Source organism: Pseudorasbora parva, chromosome 3 (genome assembly GCF_024679245.1).
Source record: "Pseudorasbora parva isolate DD20220531a chromosome 3, ASM2467924v1, whole genome shotgun sequence".
Taxonomy (NCBI): Eukaryota; Metazoa; Chordata; class Actinopteri; order Cypriniformes; family Gobionidae; genus Pseudorasbora; species Pseudorasbora parva.
In genome coordinates this window covers 14,702,796-14,728,425 of record NC_090174.1, presented here as the reverse complement: position 1 = coordinate 14,728,425, position 25,630 = coordinate 14,702,796, and the positions used below count along the sequence as shown (strand labels likewise).

Here is a 25,630-nt window from a genome sequence, read left to right as displayed (position 1 = left end):
ACACAGCAGGATTTTAAATCGCCAACAGGTCCAGATATTTAGCATGCCAAATATATCGCGGGCGTCGGCGACTAGTCGGTGATTCTCTCTGATCATTAAATGGTCTTTAAATATTCACATTGCATGATTGTCACTAGCGGGAACTAGCACCGATTTGCCTATAATTTCGGGCATTTGCGTGCGATTTCTCAAAACCTGTCGGAGAGTCAAAATCGAAACTAAAATCAGCATAGTCTGCATTACCCAACAAATATTTTTAAGCAGTAATCCTTCCAGCATGACGAAGATCTGCTCTGATGGATAACGAAGTGTTAATGGAAATATTCCATTTGATAATTAATAAAAATTGACTAAATAATCTACCTAAATTTCCTTCCAGCACAAGCACCTGGGTGATGGTTCCAGGAAGATTTTTCTGCAGGGGTACTGTTTATACGCAGTTAACTGACAAATATTTTTAAGAAGTAGTAAAATCACAAAATTGACTTTCCATTTTCTTCCACTCCAGATAGGGGTACCCTGAACTTAGTGATTCAGGTTATATTTATTATTTCTTGAATATTTTAATTACGTTTCTGTGTAAAGCACTTTGAATTACCATTGTGTATGCAATGTGCTATACAAATAAACTTGAATTTTTGATATTGCCATCTTTGTGGGGACATAATGAAGGATTTAGCAGGACCACACACACACACACACATTGTATTCTACAAACAATGCCCCATAATGACAATTTGAAGTTTGTTTGAAGTCATAGCAAATTTATTAAAAATGAAAAAATGACATGTAGAATAAAATCACATGTAAGTATTCACAGCCTTTGCCATGACACTTAAAATTGAGCAAAGGTGCATCCTATTTCCACTGATCATCCTTGACATGTTTCTACGGCTGCGTCCGAAACCTGCAAAATGCTGCCTTTGGAGGACACATTTCAAGGCAGGAAGGCATCAAACAATGTCCGAATGTAATGTTTGCTTCACTTCCTGTCTCCTGAGACATCTTCATCTGATCGATTTTTGAAGTCATCATACATGTATACTTTGCTGCCTTTGATATCCCACAGTTCTGTGCTTTACATTCTGTGACAGTCGAGCTTGGAAAATAAGATGGCGTCCGAAAGTAGCATTTGCTGGTCAGTTTGTGTGTAAATGTTTGTTTTTAACCAATATTTTCCACTTCTGATGTCATTTCTAGCGACAAATGACTAATGTAGTAATTAAAAATGTGTTTAGTTCTCAGCAAAGCTCCATTTTGCTGTCGATCATTAAAGTTACACTGCCTCAGAAATAAGTCCGAAATCAGTTTCGTGAGGTGCCTTTGTGCATAAAACACTGCCCTACAAGCCATTGCCTGATAAGGCAGCAAGGCAACAAGTCAACAGCCCTCAACTTGTTTGGAGCCCACCTGTGGTAAATTCAGTTAATTGGACATGATTTGGAAACACACACACCTGTCTATATAAGGACCCAGCATTAACAGTGCCTGTCAGGGCAGAAACCAAGCCATGAAGTCCAAGGTATGTATGTATGACCTTGTATGTAGACCTCAGAGACAGGATTAATCAAGGCACAGATCTGGGGAAGGGTAAAGAAACATTTCTGCAGCATTGAATGTCCCAATGAGCACAATGGCCTCCATAATCTGTAAATGGAAGAAGTTTGGAACCATCAGGAATCTTCCTAGAGCTGGCTGCCTGGGGGATGACCAAGAACCTGATGGTTACTCTGACCAAGCTCCAGCATTTCTCTATGAAGAAAGGAAAACCTTCCAGAAGAACAACCACCTCTGCAGCACTCCACCAATCATGCCTGTATGGTGGAGTGGCCAGACGGCACACGACAGCTCATCTGGAGTTTCCCAAAAGGAATCTGAAGGACTCTAAGAACATAAGAAACAAAATTCTCTGGTGTGATGAAACAAAGATTGAACTAATTTGCCTGAATGGCAAGCATCACGTTTAAGGAAACCAGGCACCGCTCATCACCTGGCCAATACCATTCCTACAGTGAAGCATGGTGGTGGCAGCATTATGGTGTGGGGATGTTTTTCAGCAATCAAGACAGGATCGAGGGTAAGATTAATCCAGCAATTAACAGAGACATCCTTTAATAAAAACCCTGCTCCAGAGCATTCTGGATGTCAGACTGGGGTGCAGGTTCATTTTCAAACAGGACAATGATACCAAGCCAAGATAACAAAGGAGTGGCTACAGGAGGCAAAGGAGTGGCTGTTAGTTGAATCTGAACATTTCTGAAGAGATCTGAAAATGACGTGTACTGACACTCCCCCATCCAACCTGATGGAGCTTGAGAAGTCTTGCAAAGAAGAATGGGATAAACTGCCATCGAAAAAAATAGCATGCTAAGCTTTTAGCATCACACTTAAAAAGACTTTAACAAAGTATCGAGCAAAGGCTGTGAATTCTTGTGTACATGTGATTGTTTCCATTTTTTATTTTGAATAAATGTGGAAAGATTTAAAACAACTTTTTTTTCACATTGTCCATGAGGTATTGTTTGTAGACTTGAGAGAGGAACAAAAATGAATTTAATCAATTTCGGAATAAGGCTGTAACGTAACAAAATGTGGAAAAAGTGAAGCACTGTGAATACTTTCCGGGACTGGATAAATTAATAAAGGGACTAATTTATCCAGTCCCTTTCCTAAATTATATAGTTTGTCCATTTTTATTGTTAATAATGTATAAAAAATGCAAGATGTTAACACTACATACTCTTTCCATACTCTCATACAATTGAATTGTGATCACATGAGATTGTGATCCTGATGTCAATAAGAGGTCAGGGCAATTGGCAAAGGGAAACCCACTGATCAGACATTCTCAACGTAAGATGTTCAGATTTTTAAGGACTTACATGTATTATGAAGAAAACAATGGTATGTTGAATCCTATGATGTTTGTGAAGTATTCATGCAATAACATTTTGAGTTAAATAGTAAAACTGCATTTCAGATTAATTGCAAACGATTTTCAGTTGTACCCTTTTTTAACGTTTTCTTCAAGAAAGAACATCAATCAGTATAAATATTTTTTTAGATGATCATCTCATATTGAAACAAATGGCTGCCCACTGTTCCGAACGCGTGTTTGTTCTCTACTCACTGCTTCTAATGTGTATGCACTAACATGAATTGTTTAAATGCAGAGGACAAATTCCAAGTATTGGTTACCATACGTGGTTACCTTGACATCATGTCACGTCAGATCGCTGTCGCTGTTTGGTTTTCACTGCAAAAGGGACTTTACATTACTAAATGTAACAAGTTTAAATAATATCTAAATAAAGTTAAAAAAATATATATATTTAGTCAATGCACAAGCAAATGTTGTACTAATTAATTTAGAGGAACAATATTTATTAAATGTCAATTTTTTGATTGGATTTTTAACTGTTTGTTATTAGCTGCAGTTTTCATCTTGGAAACTATAAGGAAACGAAGTAAGGACCACCCAAATAATCTGTTATCAGATACATCAATGTTACAGTAAACATGCCACGATATCATTCTTGTGTCCATGTCAGTGTTGGGAAGACTATTTGAATAGCAAAGACATTGGCAACACAATATTTGCATGGATTCAAAGTCTGTCTTTTATGCCACATGTCTTAATTCATATTTCATTCAAATGTTGTGTGAAATATAATATAGTGGATACTGAGACAGCCACCTGAATGAAAATATAGCTTTCATTTACCCTACATTTACCTGAATGAAAATATAGCTTTCATTTACCTTTTCTATGAAGTAGACTTAGTTTACTGGGAAGTTTTTGGATAGGTTGATGGGAAGTTGGCAGGGTCTGAAATCACTGAATTACTAAAAAATAATTATTGAATAGCTTTTTGTGTTGTTAAATAATATTTAATAAATGTTATTCTGAGCCTATCAAACATAATACGGGTTGTAATATAATTAGAAAAATGCTGTAATACAGGAGAGAGAAAAAAATGTCTCTGGTATTATTTTAGATAAAAAAATAAGAACAAATCTAAGAGACAATCCCCCCCCCCCCTTCAAAAAAACAACAACAACAACAAAAACATTTTTTTACATTTACCCAACCTCATGTTTTTCCAAACCTGTATGACTTTCTTTTTTCAGCAAAACACAAAATTAAATATTTCATTTTGGTGGGTAGATTTTCCCCTTAATTCATGCCAATGCAAGAAGAATTCACAGAATGCACTTTGTCATAATCACACACATCACATTCACATTTTCACTGACTGAAGTAAAAAAACATTAAATCTACATATATGATAAAATATATAGGTTAGGTGATATAAAGCATTTTTATCACCTAACCCAAGTTAAATGTGGACAGGATGTGCTGCAGAATGGTGTCCTTCACAGCGGTAAAAACAAAGCGGATATTTTCAGTGTCGGTTGCACATGTGAAATGTGCGTAGATGCGTTTATGTGTGTCTCTGTTCTGTTCTTCATACATACTCAAGATGAACTTCATTGCGGCCTCTGCATCTTTTGCGGGGCCTGTGGAGAAAGCAGATAACACCGATTTATAATTTCAGTGAAGTCCAGTGACACTACAGCAGTGTTGGGGAGTAACAAATCAGACAAATAAAAACAAAGAGCAACTAACTAACCTATGACATTATTTCAGTTGTTTGTAAACCAGTGTAATGTATTTTTTCCAGTAACAAGCTCTAAAAAATGGACAAAATCCTACATTGCTGGTTTTTGTAACATACTGTTGCTACAGCTTTATCGTTGCACAAACAAAGGCATTAAAGGAGTTCACCCAAAAATAAAATACGATATCATCAGTTACTCATCCTCATTTGGTTTCAAAACAATAATAATATAATTTATCTTTGGAACACAAATTTATATTTTGAATATTCCCTCAACATGTTTGTGCGGCCACGTAACCAGAGATTTCACACATCAAAAATAATAACCCATGTGAACTGAGTTGTTTAATTTATATTACAATTTATATTACAAACAAATTATTCATATATAAAATTTCATCAACAGACACACAAAGCACGTCAAAAATGGTTAACACAGAAACTTGACATGTGCCTTATATTTGTTCATGCTGCTAAATGATAAATTAAAATACGCTAATAACATCAGTTTTCTCCAGAATGACTGTACATCCAAATCTAATTTTGTTGCAATATTGTCCTGTTTAACACTGTGAAGCTGCTTTGAAACAATCGTCATTGTAAAAGCGCTATATAAATAAAGTTGATTGGTTGATTGGTTGATTGATTGATTGATTGATTGATTGATTGATTGATTGATTGATTGATTGATTGATTGATTGATTGATTGATTGATTGATTGATTGATTGATTTGTGGTTTTGATGCATGAAACTCTCGGTTGGATGGAAAAACATTATGAGAGAATATTTTAAAAAATCTTAATTCGTGTTCCAAAGATGCCTATGTAATAATAAAGATTTGGAACAATGTCGACATGAGGGTGAGTAAATGATTATGACAAAAAAAATATTTTGGGATGAACTAAACCTCTTTCATGCCAAGACGAATATTTGGTGCAAAAAACTGTTGTGTCTGTTCAGAGCTAGAGGTGTTCTAAAAAAAAAAAAAACAAATCCATCACTGCAAAGAAAACTGTTGAACTAATTAAACTGTCCTCATAATGCCTTAGAAAACTGGCTAAAAATGCTTCATATTAGTCATGCATCGTTTCAAGTCCTTGCTCAGACATCCCTAAGTTCTTTTGGTTTTCTGTTTCATATATATCATAATTTCATTGCTTTCAAAGTAGCTTCCTCCACACTGCAGTCTAGAATATTTATCACAATAAATGACATCTTAATATATTTTTAATTAGTAAACACTGCATAAAATAAGACTTGTCAGAGAATTTGTCTTTAAAGTAAGCATAGAACTTGTCTTTCCTATTATGAGGTACACTATACTTCTAAAAGTTTTGGGACACCTGTCTTTACATGCACATGAACTTTAATGGCATCCCATTCTTAATCCGTAGGGTTTGATATGGAGTTGGCCCATCTTTTGCAATTATAACAGCTTTAACTTTTCTAGGAAGGCTTTCCACAAGGTTTAGGAGTGTGTTTATGGGAATTGTTGACCATTTTTCTTGAAGCACATTTGTGAGGTCAGGCACTGATGTTGCACAAGAATGCCTGGCTCACAGTTCATCCCCAAGGTGTTTTATCGGGTTGATGTCAGGACAGTCAAGTTTCTCCACACCAAACTCACTCGTCCATGTCTTTATGGACCTTGCTTTGTGCACTGATGTGTGGTCATGATGGAACAGGAAGGGGCCATCCCCAAACTGTTCCCACAAAGTTGAGGGCATGAAACTGTCCAAAATGTCTTGGTATGCTGAAGTATTAAGAGTTCCTTTCACTGGAACAAAGGGGCCAAGTCCAACCCCTGAAAAATCAACCCCACACCATAACCCCTCCTCCACCAAACTTTACCCTTTGCACAATGCAGTCAGGCAAGTACTGTTCTCCTGACAACTGCCAAACCCAGACTCGTCCATCAAGTGGCAGACAGAGAAACATGATTCATCACTCCAGGGAACATGTCTCCACTGCTCTAGAGTCCAGTGACAGCATGCTTTAGTTTACACCACTGTATCCAACGCTGTGCATTGCACTTGGTGATGTAAGGCTTCGATGCAGCTACTCGGCCATAGAAAACTTATTCCATGAAGTAGGGGTGGGCGATATCTCAATATTTAAAATATATTGAGATATTTTTTCAACTCTATATGGATTTGGACATATCGTATATATTGATATATAGTTTATATTTAATTCTGATTCCGCCACTTTGCTTGTTTGCCTTTTCTGTGCTGTGCTCGCCTCCCGCCTCTTGATTTTGTTCCCCCTCCCCTCACGTGTTGTCTCATTGAACACGGCTGCTTCCACAACCAGGTTAGGATTAGTTATCATGTTGACAAGCGCTCGCGTTGTTCAGGACTCAGTTTAGAGACCATGTTTTCCTTCTAACACAACTGCTTGCTCAAATTCATAAAGAAATATTAATGTTCATCATAGTTCAAATCGTTCATAGTTCAAAGTTTCTCCCACAGTCAGGTGATTGACGATATTGGTGCGAGACACGGTCGCAATCATGGCAGTTTATGATCTGTGTCTAACTGATCGCATGGTTTTCGGTTTAAATGTCAAAATGGTCGCATATCATTTAAAAACATTTAAAAAGTATTGCAATATCATTACTATTATTATTTTGTCAGCTTTATCACGGGATTATGATGAATAGGTCTATGCATCTTTTAACCAAGAGGGAAAAACGCTTCATCCCGGGTGTCCTGAGACACGCGGTGCTCTTCTATAAGTTGTACTGTATCATATTATCATATAGACTACCTTCTGACATTCATATTTCGTTCTGTAACTGGAAAAGAAGTGAAATTCAGCTGATGTGTAGCCTACATGATCCGCATGAGTTTGAATTTTGTCAAACTCATGACAAACATCACTGTTTGAATTTTGATACAAATTTAAGAGGAAATGGTGTTATGACAAAATCAATTTATTTATATCTCAGTCATGCCCCCATCTTTCTGCAAAATGCTTACTGTTTACTTTAAGTGTAAAAAAGGGAGTTTTTGATGCGTCTTTTGAAAGCATGAAATAAATGAAAAGGCAATATTATTTATTTTCTTTTACAGTTAAATTATTATTATTTATGTAATCAGGGAGTTTTTTTTAAATGTCGCAAAAGCACTTTGTTCCTACATGAACTGACTACCTCTTTGCACTTCAATAAAAATAAAAATAAATTGTGGTATTTGGCATATTTGTTTTTAGTGTAGTTTTTAGGGGGTTATTTTTCCTGTAAAGATATCGAGATATATATTGTATATCGAGATATAGCAAAATATATCGAGATATATTTTTTGCTCCATATCGCCCAGCCCTACCATGAAGCTCTCTATGCACTGTTCTTGAGCTAATCTGGAGGCCACACAAAGTTTGGAGGTCTGTAGCTATTGACTCTGCAGAAAGTTGACGACTTCTGTGCTCTGCGTGCCTCAGCATGCGCTGACCCAGCTCTGTAATTTTACGTGGCCTAACACTTTGTGTTTGAGTTGCTGTTGTTCCCAATTGCTTCCACTTTGTTATAATACCACTAACAGTTAACCATGGAATATTTAGTTGTGAGGGTGGCAACCTATCACGGTACCATACTTGAAATCTCTGAGCTCCTGAGAGTTACCCATTCTTTCACAAACATTTGTAGAAGCAATCTGCATGTCTAGTTGTATATATTTGATAGATATATATTTGGCCATTGAAGTGATTGAAACACCTGAATTCAGTGATTTGGAGAGGTTTCCCAATACTTTTGGCAATTTAGTGTATATCCAAGTAAAACGGCTTCTCAAACTAGAAAAAAATTGTTGGATGGGACTTCAGTAATTGATTTGATTGTTGGATTGTTGTCATTTTGCTCATGTGAATGACAGCTTGCTGAGCAGGAGAGGTTTTTGCCCTGCCCTCACGCCAGTAAAACCATCATCAGAGAAGAGATGATGTTACAAGGGGCAAGGTGTGTTACTTTTTATTAAAGATTACGAGGGCACATTAATTAAAAAAACTACTACTACTAATAATAATAATAATGTGCATGGATAAATCATTTAAAATAAATACTGCAATATTCCATAGAAACATTTTGTTCCAGTGTACTTGCAGTGTTTTGTTGTTTTTGTTTGTTTGTTTGTTTGTTTTTTGTTGTTGTTGTTGTTGTTGTTTTTGGGGGGTATACGCACATTTATACCTAAAACAATGGAAAAATCTGCTGGTCTGGAAAGACAAATTATTCTATGAAACAAGTGTTATGCAGTGTTGCTTCAAAGTAAGACAAAATAAGACAAAAAGAATTGAGAATAAGAATAAAATTTTAAGCCATTCTGTTGGCACTCCAACCTGTATACTGTGGAAAATACTTTACAAGGTCCGACTTTAAGATCTTCTCCTTCAGGATATCTGTCTTATTGAGAAAGAGGATGATAGATGACTCCTGGAACCAGGGGTAAGAGATGATTGTCTTAAAAAGTGCCTTACTCTCCTCCATGCGGTTCTGTTAAGGTATAACATCAAATCAACAAAATTAACCATGAATCCAGAATTTGCATCACATTAATCACCTATGATGTAATGATGCTGAATCTTAAAAGGTTAGTTCCCCCCAAAAGAAATTTTATGTCATTAATGACTTACCCCAATGTCGTTCCACGTGACATTGGCGATCCGAATCATGAATCAATACACTGATTCATAACCGTTTGAATCTTTATTTGAGGATTGAAAACTAATGCGGAAGAGAAGATAATGCTGAATAAAGTGGTAGTTTTTGTGATTTTTGAACCTAAATGTATTTTCGATGCTTCAAGAGATTCTAATTAACTAACTGATGTCACATATGAACTACTTTGGTGATGTTTTTATTAGCTTTCTGGACATGTACAGTATACTGTGCATTCACTTTCATGAAGGAACAAAAAAGCTCTCAGACTAAATATGAAATATCTTAAACTGTGGTTCTGAAGATGAACGGTGGTCTTACGGATGGGAAACAACATTAGGGTGAGTCATTAATGACAAAAATTTCATTTTTAGGTAAACTAACCCTTTAAAAAGCCACAAGAGCTACTACGAGAATGCAAGGTAATGGGCTAACCTCATTCGCACACTCATATAAGACCTGATCATACTCGCTCAGAGCCACCAGGTAGATGATGGAAGTGACATTTTCAAAACAATGGATCCACTTCCGTCTTTCTGACTTTTGGCCTCCAACGTCAACCATTCTGCAGCAACATCAGGGATTTTTAATTTACAAAGTGGGTTACAGTCATTTATCCATCTCCACACCACAAATTAATTAAAAGCTACCTGAATACGACAGTCTGCAGGTCAAAGATGTACTCAATGATGCCTGTGGTTGGAACTCGGACTCGTAGAATATCCTGTATATTTGGCAAGTAAAAGGCTGCAGATATTCTGTCAATGTCATCGAGGTAACTAGTAAACAGAAACAATAAACATGAAAATACCTTTTTTTTTAATGTCCATAACCCAATGAGCACCAAATAACCAAACATTTCAAATTTGCTCGATAAAGCGATACAAAACTTTTAAATTATCATTTTGATTAATTTAAAAAAAGTTAAATTATCGAGCATGTGCCATAATAATTTTCTGTGTATCATTTCATAGATGTGTAGTAAGAAGGTTTCATTGTGTAGGCCTAATAAAAAAAATGGTATTGTGTTGTATTGTATTGCATACATTTTCTTAGTTCAGTGAATCAAACACATGACCTTGCTGTTGCTAGTGTCCTGCAATCTAAACTATGCAGGTATTAAAACTAGCAAAGAGCAGTTTTCTTCTAAATTGTAAGTAGAGCTCTTACAAAAAAGCACTATAACATAGAGATAGTATCAGGTGGTAAATGTTTTTAATACTACCAAGTCAAGCCAACTTAATTGTTTAGGGTTTTATACAATAAAAGTTGTTTCAAAACAGCTTCACATAATAAATAGGAAAGTAACAGAATTAGGATGCAAATAAGTGATTTGAACAGATTAAAATGCTGTTGTCAAGCAGCTGTAGCCAGGTAATAATGTCATTCATTATTCATCTCAATTCAGTTTAATAACTATGTAATGTGGAAAAAGTTAAATTCAGCTAATGTATAAAGAAGCTCAGTATTTATCATTATATATATATATATATATATATATATATATATATATATATATATATATATATATATATATATATATATATATATATATATATATATATATATATATATATATATATTAATATATATATATATATATATATATATATATATATATATATATATATATATATATATATATATATATATTAATATATATATATATATATATATATATATATTAATATATATATATATATATATATATATTAATATATATATATATATATATATATATATATATATATATATATATATATATATATATATATATATATATATATATATATATATATATATATATATTAAACGCAGCATTACTATGGTGCATTTTTGTTAGTGTCAGAAATTAACTTGGGGGAGAGCGGGGCACAACCCAACAAGTCTCATTTTGAGTAAATCCACTAAATCCCAAATTGATTTCACACTTCTAGTACAAATATGTGGTTTTGTTTCATTAATACAGTGTATAGCTACTTTTTTCTTAATTTGAAAGAATGGAAGTGGAATGTGACAACATGCCCCATAGGGGGTACATTGTAACATTAGCAAATGACAGCTTAAAATGTTATCTGATATAATAAATAAATAAATATCTAAGACAAACTAAAATATATTGTAAATAAAATACAGTTGTTAACCTTTTCATATAAAAAATAATGGCACTTTTTTGACAAACTTTGAGTTTCACAAATTTTTGAGTTTCACAACTAACCATAAAAAACAGCATAGTTCAAAACTCAAGAATAAGCTACTTAATAATTTCTGAACATTGACTCTCATTATTGTCATTATTCATCTTTTTCTCATGGTTCCTCAATAGAATTCATAAAAGTATGTAATATATTTCTAATAGGGGCTCATTGTAACGTAGTGTAACAACATGCCCCACATGTGCAACTGGGATTTTTACACCGGGCTCATGTCTTCTGCTGGTTAGATCAGCTTAGATTTAACTAGGTAAATAACAGATTTGTGATTTAAATAATAGAAAAACTGTCTCATTTTAAATAAACACTAAAAATTGAAATGAAAAATTCAGTAAAAAAATTTCTTTTGCTATGGTAAAATAAATGTTCGGTGATATCTTCCAAGATTTTTTAACTTTGGCATAATTTTTTCTGTATATACTGTTGATATGGCAACTAGTAAATACACTAAGTTTCCTGATGCTGGAATGAGTGAACATTTTTAACCATGTGTGTTACAACTAACCCTGCGTTAGTTTGTGCCCTGCTCACCCCTATTCACTTCACTTACTATTTGGTAGAGTCTGACAACTGGAACTCTCTCCTTCGTTCGAAGCATTTCTGCAGGCCTGGGTCTTTCCATACACTCTTGATGGCTTCAGCGTGGTCAGCCTCCAGTGACAGTACTGTTTCTGGGATCATATTTTTAAGCATTGCAGCATATTTCTACAACACACACAGACAAGATTTCAGTCTTCTTTTTTCTTTTCTCATTTTTGAGGGGAGAGGCAATACATGTTGAGTTATTATATAAAAATATGACTAATAAAACACATGGTTTGTCTCAGAATTCCTGGTTCATACTGTGTTTTTTCCATCAGCAAAGGGGATGTTCAGGTTCTCCATTGCTTGAAGCAGGTTGTGAATGGAAACAATGATATTCTGAAACACCAGCTTGGCATAGGCCCTCCTGTCTTCCTCTGTGTAGCCTCTGCCATGTATGATTCTCATCTGCTTTATGAAAGTGCTCTTCCCGCTCTCCCCTGTGCCTGTGGACGAACATTGAGAGTTTTAGCTTGTGAGACATTATGCATTAGAAGGAGATTGTTACAGTGTAGGAACGTGACACTTTTCTAGTGAGAGATCTTCAAATCTCTATTGACATTAAAAGGATGGTCTAACCGAAAATGAAAGTTCTGTCATCCTGTCACTTAAAGGGTTAGTTCTAACCTTTCAAACTAACCTTTTAAACCTTCTTATTTTTAAGATTTATCTGGTCACCATCCAGTTTCATTTTATGGAAAAGAATAGTTTGGACCAAGTGAGTCTTTGTATTCCGTGAGGAAACACTGTGTGCTGCAAACAACATTGTGAGTAAATTATGAGATCTTTTGGGTGGACTGATTCAGTATTGATAAATATATTAGAGGTGGGCATAGATTAATTTTATTTAATTTTGAAATTAATCTAGATTAATCTTACAAAGGCTCATCTGAATACTGCCAAAGGATTTTTAGAATGTGTGTGTTATCCTCTCACATACGTTACGCTAGGGGTGTAACAGTACAGATTGCTCACGGTTCACTTTGTATCACGGCTTTAGGTTCACGGTTTTGGTACGGTTCTGTATTTACTATGTCCAGGGAAAAAGGGACAACTGTCAAATAAAAATAAAGAAAATAAGAACAAATAACTTAAATACAAGCAGCACACAAATAAATACTATTGAGCAAAGATACTAATAAAATAAACAATGCTTTTTAGGTTTTTCAGGTAGGTCTAACATTAGTTTTTAGGTAAAGAAATTGTAATTTCTTTCAAATGTAAATCATAAAGTAATCAAATGTAAAATAATTGCATATTTCACTGTTTATATTAAAGATTAATCCTTATTAAACTTACACAAGCTATTCAATCAAGAGCAGTGAGTGATCTTTTGTTTGACAGACAGCAGTAAAGGCTACTGCCCCTTTAAGACCCAATGCAAGGAGTGGTTTTCAACTCTATACAGTTCAGTTAAGGCATATATAGACTCTGCTTGGATACTACTCATACAGAAGTGTCTGCTGAGACAGTGTCAATTGTTGTCTCCTCTGAATTTGCCCTTACCGGCACGTCATGTTCAAAAAACCTGTCTCCGGCGCAATAACTCCGATCTTTCAAGTATTCTCTAGTGTAATCGATGCCCCATCCTAATAAACCCGTCTCTTGTGTGAAACCCTGAAATTTTGAATATTCCGATCTTAAATGATTTCTGACCTGCAAGGTTGCCAGCATAATAAGCATACACGGTGTGTTAATAGGCCAGAGGAGAACTGGCACCCCGACTGAGTCTGGTTTCTCTCAAGGTTTATTTTTCTCCATCATGTCCTGATGGAGTTTTGGTTCCTTGCCACTGTCGCCTTTGGCTTGGCTTGCTCAGTTGGGGACACTAAAATTATGATCTAAGTTATTCAAATTAATATACAAATAGCCAAAATAAAATTTTGTTGCAATATTGTCCTGTTTAACACTGTGAAGCTGCTTTGACACAATCGTCATTGTAAAAGCGCTATATAAATAAAGTTGATTGATTGATTGATTGATTGATTTGTTGACATGTTGACATACTTTCTGTGTGAGTTTGTCTGTTCAAGCGCAAGACTTGAAAGAGAAATCAATATTTGCGAGATGTGAGACGTTTGCGCGCTTTGGGATGAGTGCACAGATAAATCTTCTCACAGTGCGTGCAAGTTCTCATTCACGTCGAATATACCCGGGTGTGTTGCCAACTTAGCAACTTTGTAGCTATATTTAGCGGCTTTTCAGACCCCTCTAGCACCTTTTTTTCTAAAAAAGTGACTAGCGACAAATCTAGCGACTTTTTGGACAAACGTCAGCTACTTAAGTTTACAAATGTCACTTGTACTGTCCTGCGTGCGCAAAGTCTTTATTCCCCCCTGCCGTCACACACACCTCTCTCTGCGTCTGCCCTGTTCAATCAACACATTCTCACACCCAACTCGTCACATATGGACGCTTGACCAGGACCCCTTGTCGTCACTTTTCAACGAACTGGGCGTACCTTTATCGTCAATTTTCGACGCGCTGAGTGCTCCATTCATTTCAATGAGAAACCTTTGGCGTCATACACAGACGCACTGGGAACGGGAATATTATCGTCATGGTGAAATGTATTAATCAGCAAGCATAATTTCATTTACATTTATTTTATTTACGCTATTTAGACACATTTTAAAGCAGCACTAGGTAACTTTTCAACCTTCATAATATATTTTTTAAGACTCTTGTGATGATACATCGACTTACAATAGGTTGAATGACACATCTGCCATAGCCTGATGGGGTCTGTATCGTTTTTAATCGTACTTTTAAACTTCGGGTTTCGGGTAGTAACCCGAGAACAAAAAGAACTACAAAATTCGACTGCTTTACGGCATATACGTCACTTCCACCAACACCCACACTTCCTTAAATTCGGACGTGCGAGGCCAACTTTGTTCGTCGGATAATATAGTCATGTCCGAAGCAGCACAGACAAATAAGAAAGAAAAGGTTTTGTTGGAGGAAAGCAATAAGAGAAAACGAAAAAGTGATGGGATTAAAGGCAGGACGAGGATCAACATTGGACCAGCGTTTGCTCGTTGGCGTGAGCTGAAGGAGGCGTGCCCGACCGATGCTGTCATGCTTGTTACGGTGAGCTACCACTCAAACATTGAACTGAAGTATCATATAGATTCTGTAAAACGGTAACCAATAGACTACTATAATGACGCTGGCTTGTAAACGTGAGCATCGTGATTATTTGGCGTTTGAAAAAAATAAAACCCATGAAATTATATTCATATGACATGCTGAAACATATGCCACTGACTGTAACGTTACCTGGGATGAAGACATTTCACACGCGACGCCAGAAGAACTCTGAACTCCTCTTGCAGTGTTCAGGGGAACTGTTAGTGCTGCACCGACCCGCGGCGCCACTTTTATGAAGTTATTTGGCCCGCACCACACCACTGTATATATTTTTAGAACCCGCCGCACACCCGCGACCATTAAATAGACATACGGGGTCCGCGGGTTATGAGACGACCCACGCATCACTAGTTCAGGGCTATCAGGGTTGTCATGTCAACAAATACACGCGAGATGGCATCCCCTGTTGTAGGATGACAGATCTTATGACAGTAGTTGAGGACATTATTTTTTCCAAACTGTAGGGGGACCCCGAGAGCAAAAGTAGCCAAGTGCGGCTTTAACATGATTTAATTTACATTTATTTTATTTACGCTATTTAGACACATTTTAACATGCAACTCAACCCCACCCCATCCCTAAACCTACCCATTTGTGTGAACATGATATAAAACACAGGATATAACATACGACTGCATCCACGAGTTATTCAAAAAAGTTAAATAATCCAAGTTTTCCGAGGCCAAACGATTGATTTGCATGAAGAAAATCCCCAAAAGCGATCAGCATCTCCATCCGCCGAAGATCATGAACAAACACATCAAATTTCAAATATTGCCGCCCGTACTTCAGATTTCATAGTGAAATTGCATTGGCTCTCATATGTCTTGTGACCAATTGCGTCATTACGTCAGCATTGATTGTAAAATGTCATTGGCTCTCCTCTGTCTTGTGACCGATTGCGTCATTTGAATTATTAGGTGTGTTCGACATCGGCTGCGGCTGGATGCATGCGATCGGCGAGAGTAGCCGAGTGCAGGCAGGGAGGTGCTGCAAACGGAGACGTGAAGTCGGACACTTTCTGCTTCCCGTGGTGAGGCTTGCACTGCGTTTGCAAACTTTATCACAGCTGAAGTTAAATAAATGCAATATTTCTCAAATACACAGATGTTTCAAATGACATTTTTATTCAATACTTTATGTACTGTTTAATAAAGTGTCTATTTGGACAAGATTAAAGTTCAACATATAAACATACACTATCAATGAAGTGTTGTCAACGTTTTTTATCAGTTTTAGTTTAATAAACATGACAACATAACATCGCGACTACATGAAAAGAGGTTTTACTGTTATAAATAAATGATTTGTGAGCATTAGCATAACGTAAGGTTTTAGAATAAACACGAAACGCACATGTTCGCTGTCATGCGGTGAATTGGCCGATCACGGATCAGCTGTGTCGTCATCAGAGCTCTTGCATCCACCTGCAGTCCCCCTTGAGAATCTGCAGCAGCTGCATCGGGCTGCATCAGCCGGCTGCTCTCGAATCGCTCTCGCGGTACTTTGTTGACATACGTCACAGTCACGTGCTGTCGGCGCTGTCTCAAGTCGGACAACATTTCTAACTGACATGCACTGCTTCAAGTCAGCCGCCGATCGGTTTGCGCATCGCTAGGTGAAGTCGAACAAGCCTATTTTAATGAGATATGAATGAGTTCGTTCACGGGGCAGCGGGATCATCATTTCAGCGATTAAAACATCAAGATCAACTCTGTTCTTGACATGAAGACATCGTATGACTTCAGAAGACTTGGAATGCAACATGAGCTAATACTTTTATACAGTTTTGGTCAGATTTTGCAATAAATACTTGTGACTGTACATTTATTTGCCTGGTATGTGTTTTATATTGTTAAGATGTGGGTAGGTTTAGGGTAGGAGTTGGGTTAGTTGCTCCAAAATATAAAAGTAGCCTTTAAATATTAATAAAATCATGTCTGCTTTTACAAACGCAAAGAATTAAATGTGTCTGTGTGTGACGTCAAAGGTTTCTCATTGAAATGAATGGACCACCCAGCACGTCGAAAATTGACGATAAAGGTACGCCCAGTTCGTTGAAAAGTGACGACAAAGGGTCCTGGTCAAGCGTCCATATGTGACGAGTTGGGTGTGAGAATGTGTTGGTTCAATGAATGGCTGAGAGGAGCTGCAGCGCATGCCGATGAACGTACACAGACAGCAGTTAACAGACATGAATGAGCGAGCTACACATGAGCACACAGGGTTGCCACGGATTTCTCACTTAATGTTATCTGCTTCTTTTGTTTTATATTTAAAGAAACTAGTTATGATGAGTTCCATTCTTCTCTTGTGCTTATCACTTATATTACTCACTACAGAGCTTTAGTTCATCCAGTTTCTCAATTCAGATTTTACACATATAAAAATGTTGTAATTCACTATATCATACTCCTATTGTATGACAAAAAGGTATAGGAAATTAAAACATTTATTGGACAGTTGGCTGTAGGCTATTATATTATTTTTTTAAAACAGTAAATGAGCACGGATTAGGAGAGAACACACGTTAGGCAGGCTGAACGCAAGGACGGCGTGATGACGTCACAGATATGCTAATTGACGTGTGACGTCATCTAGCGACATTTAGCGACTTTTTGCGCAGGCTTTAGCTACTTTCCTTGGAAAATAGTTGGCAACACTAAGAGACCGTTTTGCCCACGTTTTCCTTTTATTAACGCTGTTGTTGTAATGTATAACTAAGAAGCCAACACGTGTATCCATCGACAGAAACATACATAAAGCATTTTCAAGTTACAACCCATATTAAATATGCGTCATCAGATGAACTGGTTGGGAAATACAGGTATAGACCCAGCTCAAAACCCAACTTTGAGAATAGATTAACGCCATTATTTTTTTTTATATCGGCCGATAAGAGTCTCACATTAACGCAGCACGTTAACGCCGATAACGACCCACCACTAATATTTATATATATGCACAATTCATGTAGACAATATTCCTGTGCTTGTGAAACCCGGTAGTTTGATTTTCTTCCATGAAACACAAAAGTAGACATTTTGACCAATTCACAAACCTCGCTTAAACAAAACATACAGTGACCAGGGGCTGTAAAAATTGTAAAAATGTTTAAAAAAAAAAAAAAAAAAAAAAAAACATACATACACTTAGTCCGTTTGATTCATTAAAGAATATTCCACACAAACCAATCAAATATTCCAAAGCAACTTGAGAGCTTGTTATAAACAGACAAAAATGTATTCATCTTTTTTCCAAATCACCTGTTCTATAGTCACGAGGATGCTGGAGCCTCAGGGGGGTGTTCCAGGAAGCAAGGTTAACTTACCATCACATATACCTAGGGGGTATCCCAGAAAGCAGGTTATGTGACATACCTGAGCATGTTTAAGGTAATTAAGCGGATAACCTTCACTTTTGGTTCCAAAAAAAGAGGTAACTTTCAAGGTATGCAAGTAGCCATAGCAACCAACTCTCTAAAAACATAACCTGGTTATTTTCCAGGGTAAGTTTGCTTAAGAAATATTCAGATGTGTGTTATATAATTAATATAACTAAATGTGTTATATAATAATACAGTTATAATATACAATAGTATATATTGATTCTAAAGCACTTTTGTTACAAGGTACTGTTTAAATGTAATGATTCAAGCTGTGCTGCTTTTGCTGGTTATGTATAGGTTTACTAAAGAGGTAATTAACAACGACAGATTCAGCAGCATCCAGCATATTCAGAAAGCTTGTAAAGCTAGATTTAAAATGACAATGTATATTATTATCAGCTATTACGGACATTGAATGTGAGATGGCTGAGACAGACACGCGCCATCAGACAGAGAGCAAGACGTAAAACAAACCTCGCAAAAGACTTTTAAAAATGCCAGTTGAAATAAAATGCTGCGTGAGCTCAACCAATCAGCATGTTCAGCGCCCAAGTCCCACCCTCGAAAGTTCCTGAACTTTGAAAAAGTACTACTTCACGAGCAGGGCGATTTGGAGGGGGAAATATTTACCCGGAACTTCATTTAGACCCCGGTTCCTGCGGTCTAAACACACGAGTACCACCCAAAGTTCCTGGTTCCTGGGTAAAGTTCCTGGGGTGGAAACGCGGCTAATGAAGGCCTTTCTGAGCCGAATTTCAACACAAATATCTTCATTTGTGTTCCGAAGATGAACGGAGGTCTTACGGGTGTCGAACGACATGAGGGCGAGTAATTAATGACAGAATTTTCATTTTTGGGTGAACTAACCCTTTAAGAGGTATTCAGATGTGTGTTATATATTTAACACAAACAAAGAATATCAAACAATACAAAGATTACTCATTAACGATTAGATTGAATGAAATATTGCACAACCACCAAATAGGTGGTGATGTGCACTAGGTAGGTTATGTTTATCACCATTAAACAAAAGAAAAAAGAAGGAATGGCATGCTTTTTCTTAGCATGTTTCCGTGGTTAATCATCGAATCGTTGCTCTGTTGATAATGTCTTGTGTGTTCACGGATAACATAGCCTACTCTGAGTTGGCTGACCTTACTCACAGACTTGTTTTTGGAACCAGCATATCTCCAGTAAGCAAGGTTTGGGTTAATCAACCGAGAGTTCAAGGTATATGTTATGGTAAGTTAACCTTGCTTTCTGGAATACCCTCCAGACATGCTACAGTAACAACTTGAGAGTGAATACATGAAACTAATTGTGTGTGTGTGTGTGTGTGTGTGTGTGTGTGTGTGTGTGTGTGTGTGTGTGTGTGTGTGTGTGTGTGTGTGTGTGTGTGTGTGTGTGTGTGTGTGTGTGTACACTCACCTAAAGGATTATTAGGAACACCATACTAATACTGTGTTTGACCTTTAGAACTGTCTTAATTCTACGTGGCATTGATTCAACAAGGTCCTGGAAGCATTCTTTAGAAATGTTGGCCCATATTGATAGGATAGCATCTTGCAGTTGATGGAGATTTGTGGGATGCACATCCAGGGCACTAAGCTCCCATTCCACCCCATCCCAAAGATGCTCTATTGGGTTGAGATCTGGTGACTGTGGGGACCATTTTAGTACAGTGAACTCATTGTCATGTTCAGTAAACCAATTTGAAATGATTCAAGCTTTGTGACATGGTGCATTATCCTGCTGGAAGTAGCCATCAGAGGATGGGTACATGGTGGTCATAAAGGGATGGACATGGTCAGAAATAACGCTCAAGTAGGCCGTGGCATTTAAATGCTGCCCAGTTGGCACTAAGAGGCCTAAAGTGTGCCAAGCATGGATCCATGTTCTCATTCTGTTTATGCCAAATTCTGGCTCAACAGAAATTGAGACTCATCAAACCAGGCAACATTTTTCCAATCTTCAACTGTCCAATTTTGGTGAGCTTGTGCAAATTGTAGCATCTTTTTCCTATTTGTAGTGGAGATGAGTGGTACCCGGTGGGGTCTTCTGCTGTTGTAGCCCATCCGCATCAAGGTTGTGCACAATGCTTTGCTGCATGCCTCGGTTGTAACGAGTGGTTATTTCAGTCAAAGTTGCTCTTCTATCAACTTAAATCAGTCGGCCCATTCTCCTCTGGCCTCTAGCATCAACGACTGCTGCATACTGGATGTTTTTCCCTTTTCACACCATTCTTTATAAACCCTAGAAATGGTTGCGCGTGAAAATCCCTGTAACTGAGCAGATTGTGAAATACTCACACCAGCCCGTCTGGCACCAACAACCACGCCACACTCAAAATTGCTCAAATCACCTTTCTTTCACATTCTGACATTCAGTTTGGAGTTCAGGACATTGTCTTGACCAGGACCACACCCCTAAATGCATTGAAGCAACTGCCATGAAATTGGTTGATTCCATTAATTGCAATTATCTGACTCGAAAATAATTGACTCGAAAATTATGTTGGCATTAGTGGAATTGCATTGGCATGGTTTAAATCATACTTGTCTGACCGTAATCAGTTTGTAGCAGTAAATTAAGAGATGTCACACTTTTGACAAGTTCATTATGGAGTACCGCAAGCTCAGTGTTAGGACCGTTGCATTTCACCCTGTATATGTTACCACTGGGAGATATCATTAGGTAGCATGCCGTTAGTTTTCATTGTTATGCTGATGATACTCAGCTCTATATTTCTTCACACCCTGACAAAATTTACCAATTCACAAGATTAACGGAATGCATAGCTGATATAAAAAATTGGATGAATAGTAATTTCCTGCAACTTAATTAAGATAAAACTGAATTTTTAATTATTGGACAGAAAAGCTCCACAAGTAGAACCTAGAATACTGTCTAACACTTGATGACTGCTCTGTCAAGCCCTCGTTGTCAGTGAGGAACCTGGGTGTGCTCTTTGATACCAATCTTTCATTTGAAAGCCATGTTTCTAGCATCTGTAAAACTGCATTCTACTATCTTAAAGGGGTCATATAATGCCATTTTAATACAAGTTAATATGATTCTTTAGTGTCTAAATGAAAACTTTGTAATATACTTTAATTTAAAATTCTCATTAGTATTGTAAGAAAACACTAATTTTAACTGGTCAAAAACAGCTCTGTTTTCACCAAACCATTCTAGTGCATAGCGCTTTAAATAAAGAATGACCCCGCCCCTCTGTTATGTGGGGCAGCACGGAGTCGTTGTCCATGACAACAGAGGCGAAAGAACTGCTGCATAGATCGTAAAAAATATCAAGGAGGTGTGGCAAGCAGCGAGGCGAGGGACCGTGAGAGCGGGCCGGTGGTGAGTGGTAATGAGCGCCAGCTGTGCGACACAATTAACTTTATCAATTTGAACCGGAGTCGGACCGGGACAAGATGACAGCTCCAACGAAATTTGACATTTAAGGCTAAACAGGACGTTTCTGAATGGTTGGTTAGCATAATGTTGGTTAACGTTTGATCTATCTTTATGTACTGACAGGGTAATGTTAGTGAAAATGCTTTGTGTTTACTGATGTATACCTTAGTTCATTGACTGATTGATGTTACACCTAATGCCAATAAAAACTTTTTTTCGGTTTGTCAGTGATGCGTAACATTACCTATGCATTTTAATAACTGTTACAACACAATTTATTTTTAGACAGTAACAGACACCATTATAAACCATCTACATAATTAAGCTTAGTGTTAACTTACCAAATCCATGTTAACTTTTAAAACCAGCGATAACACAATAACCATAACGTGTTGTTCATTATAAACATGGGATTATGAATAATATTGAGAACATCATACATAGAAAGCATGCCGTAATTTAACGTTACCCTGTAAACTTTAGCTGCAGTTCATCGTGAAGTGTTTCAACTTCTTGTGGAGGGGTCGCATAAACACAAAGAGCTACAAATTAGACCCACAAATTTTGAATATTCCGATCTAATATGATTTCTGACCTATAAGGTTGCCAGAATAATAATCATACACTGTTTGTTAATAGGCCAGAGGAGAACTGGCACCCCGACTGAGTCTGGTTTCTCTCAAGGTTTATTTTTCTCCATCATGCCCTGACGGAGTTTTGGTTCCTTGCCACTGTCGCCTTTGGCTTGGCTTGCTCAGTTGGGGACACTAAAATTATGATCTAAGTTATTCAAATAAATATACAAATAAAATTAATTAATCAGGTCTTATTTAATTATATAAACTATAATACTGATCTGCCAACATTGTCGCTATATGATAAATTAAAATAAGCTGATAACATCTCTGTTTTCTCCAGAACGACTGTACATCCAAATCAAATTTTGTTGCAATATTGTCCTGTTTAACACTGTGAAGCTGCTTTGAAACAATCGTCATTGTAAAAGCGCTATATAAATAAAGTTGATTAGTTGATTGATTGATTGAGAAACTGAACAGGTGTTATAATCTTTTAGGTTACATATATATATATATATATATATATATATATATATATATATATATATATATATATATATATATATATATATATATAGGGGTATATATATAGAGAGGGTTAGAGTAGTGTAGACCCTTTTGCTCCAACTGTTATTTTGCAGACAGCCACAATAAACTTCACCAACAAATCTCTAAAAGTATCTATTCACTCATGCACAGTTTTAGTAACACTCACAAAGATCAGACAAAGACTCCTAGTATGGATTTCCTAGTTTGAATATTTGCCTTTGGATATAAATATTGTGATTGTGTCATCTAAACATTCTGCCAGTAAGGTGTGAGTGATTTGTATATAATTTGTATTCATATGTAACCCCAGGTAAGCTATATTTAGACATTCGTTTTCAATATAAATAGACTAAACACTATACATCTACAAAAGATTTGCAGTACATTTGCTGGGTGATCATTGTGAGTATTGTGGTTGATTTACTGATGATTGTTATATTTTTGGCTCTCTGCTTTGAGGCCATCAAAAGCACATTTTACTTGATTACTAAATCTGTTGAGTTTGATGATATACATAACCATTTAAGATGCAACACAAAAATAAATGTTTTCATCGTCGCTGTGCTGAATGGGAATGGTTGCATTGTGATCTATTACATGTCAAACAGGTCTGACATATGTGAGTTATGCTTCAAAAGTGCAGATTGCTATCATAATTAAAACAAGGAAACCCTGAATAAGCTCATTCATCTTTTCTTCTATTAAACTAGAATAAACACAACTGGCCAGAAACAGAATTAACCTAAAATATAGCATATAATACATACATTCTAAGGAAAACATAAAAATCTGAATCACATGAATAAATGCTTCTACTCTACACAAGTACAAAGACATGCTGGAGCCGATCCTATCAGTACATTCTGTATGCGCTAGGAATTCACATTCCTGTTTACATTCTTTTTTATTTTCAGTTTTATTAAGAATATAAAATATATAATGATGTACTGTATGAGAATGAATGACTTTCCATTGACAACTTTTGCATGTATTTGCATGTGACCGCTAACAGTTAGAGGAAATATGTCATCTAAACATCTGAAGTGTTACTTTCGTAAGCTGTAAAAAATACTGTATAAAAGTTGAAGCAAATTTATACCTGGTAATTTATCTGATTAGTAATTAGTCAATAAAATACTGTTTTAAGTTAATTCAGTCAAGACCCTGAACAACTCAAATAATTGATACTCTCCATTACAAACTTTTGGGTGCCATTAAAAAAACAAGAAATGTACATTCATAAACAAACAAACAAACAAAAAACTGAAGAAAGAACATACCTAAAAGCAAAAGCTTCAGCTGCCGGGATGCATCCCTTTTGTCCATCCTAAGCTGTCTCTCAATTTCATGGTGAATTCTGGCACTTTCTCTGTCTTCACCTGACATGCAGCAGTCCCCCATCCTGAACAACTTGAACCTTCTCCAGTTCTTTGCAGTTAATATATTCATCAACTCAGCAGTGTTAAAAGAACTGTCTTCAAGAAAGTCTATTGGAACACGCCTACCTTAGTAGAGGCTGTGTGATGTAATTTACAGGTGCAGTTTCTTCCTCATTCAGTGGATGGGGTGGGTAGTGTCACATAAGGCAGTTGTTTCCTTTTTCCTCTGCATACATTTCAGTTGCTCTTTCTCTTCATTATGAGTTTGTTTGTTTTTTACAAACTTCCATTTCTTTCAGACAAACTTCAGACAAAAAAAAGTTCACATTATATAAATATTTATGTCCATTTCTGACCATTTATAGCCTGATGTGGTCATATTCAATTCTAGTCAGAATATGAGTCCGATACTGCTCCATTGGGCTGTGAATATGGGGCGTGTTTCAAACAAACTAGGAAAGACATCAATAGAGGGAATGCATGTGACGTCACCATCAGCTGGAGTGACTGCGATTGCACCCTACTGAGTGGAAAAAAGACTGAGAGGCAGCATTGGTTTACAGTGTAAATGTAGCGAAAACACACAAAACCAGGCCCGGTGCCAGAGGAGGAGGTGGTTTAGGGGGAGGCTGTTCTGAGCTTGCAGACGAGACAGACTTGATAATAGCGTGTCATTTTTTCACTCAAACCACAGCCAACCTGCTGCTGCTCCTGCTTTTAGAGGGAAAAGCTGCCCATAACTGCTTGTCTCGGTAATCCTCCGTAAGAATTCATAATAATAGCATATTATTAGCGTATGTAATAGCATACATTTCCAACGTGTTTTCGTCTGGATGAGTAATGTAGCCAATCACAGACGGGTTTGTAGATATCTATAACGCAGTTGGCCAATCACAGGTGTTGAACTTGGAATCCACTCACCGCTCAAGTGTTTGTCCAGGCGCTGAGTTCAGTTAACACGTGCGTCTCTGTAAGTGCTGTGGAAAAAAAGAGATTAATTGTATACCAGCTTCATTGCGGATCTTTGTGCGATTGCGTTTATTGAATGAGCAACAGCTTTTAGTGATTATAAAGGGAGCAGTCTTTGCGCGCTG

At 36.7% G+C, this 25,630-nt stretch overlaps 1 protein-coding gene across 1 annotated transcript; it reads right to left on the bottom strand.

The window, feature by feature from the left end:
- Positions 1-3,762: 3,762 nt before the first annotated feature.
- Positions 3,763-24,840, bottom strand: gna14 (guanine nucleotide binding protein (G protein), alpha 14). Its single transcript, XM_067437887.1, has 7 exons — positions 24,438-24,840; positions 12,334-12,518; positions 12,041-12,195; positions 9,928-10,056; positions 9,713-9,842; positions 8,959-9,112; positions 3,763-4,521 (listed from the first exon to the last, which is right to left on the bottom strand). Exons 1-7 carry the CDS (start codon positions 24,604-24,606, stop codon positions 4,331-4,333), a joined length of 1,113 nt encoding a protein of 370 aa, XP_067293988.1. The 5' UTR covers positions 24,607-24,840; the 3' UTR covers positions 3,763-4,330.
- Between the last annotated feature and the right edge of the window lie 790 nt (positions 24,841-25,630).

Bases quoted from the DNA above. Each gene is read 5' to 3' on its own strand.
- gna14 (XM_067437887.1), bottom strand. From the start codon at position 24,606: ATGAATATATTAACTGCAAAGAACTGGAGAAGGTTCAAGTTGTTCAGG. The intron at 10,057-12,040 runs GTAAGTGAAGTG...TCTGTTTACTAG, and splicing joins TTGTCAGACTCTACCAAATA to TTACCTCGATGACATTGACA. The intron at 4,522-8,958 runs GTTGGAGTGCCA...CTTTCTCCACAG, and splicing joins GTATTTTCCACAGTATACAG to GCCCCGCAAAAGATGCAGAG.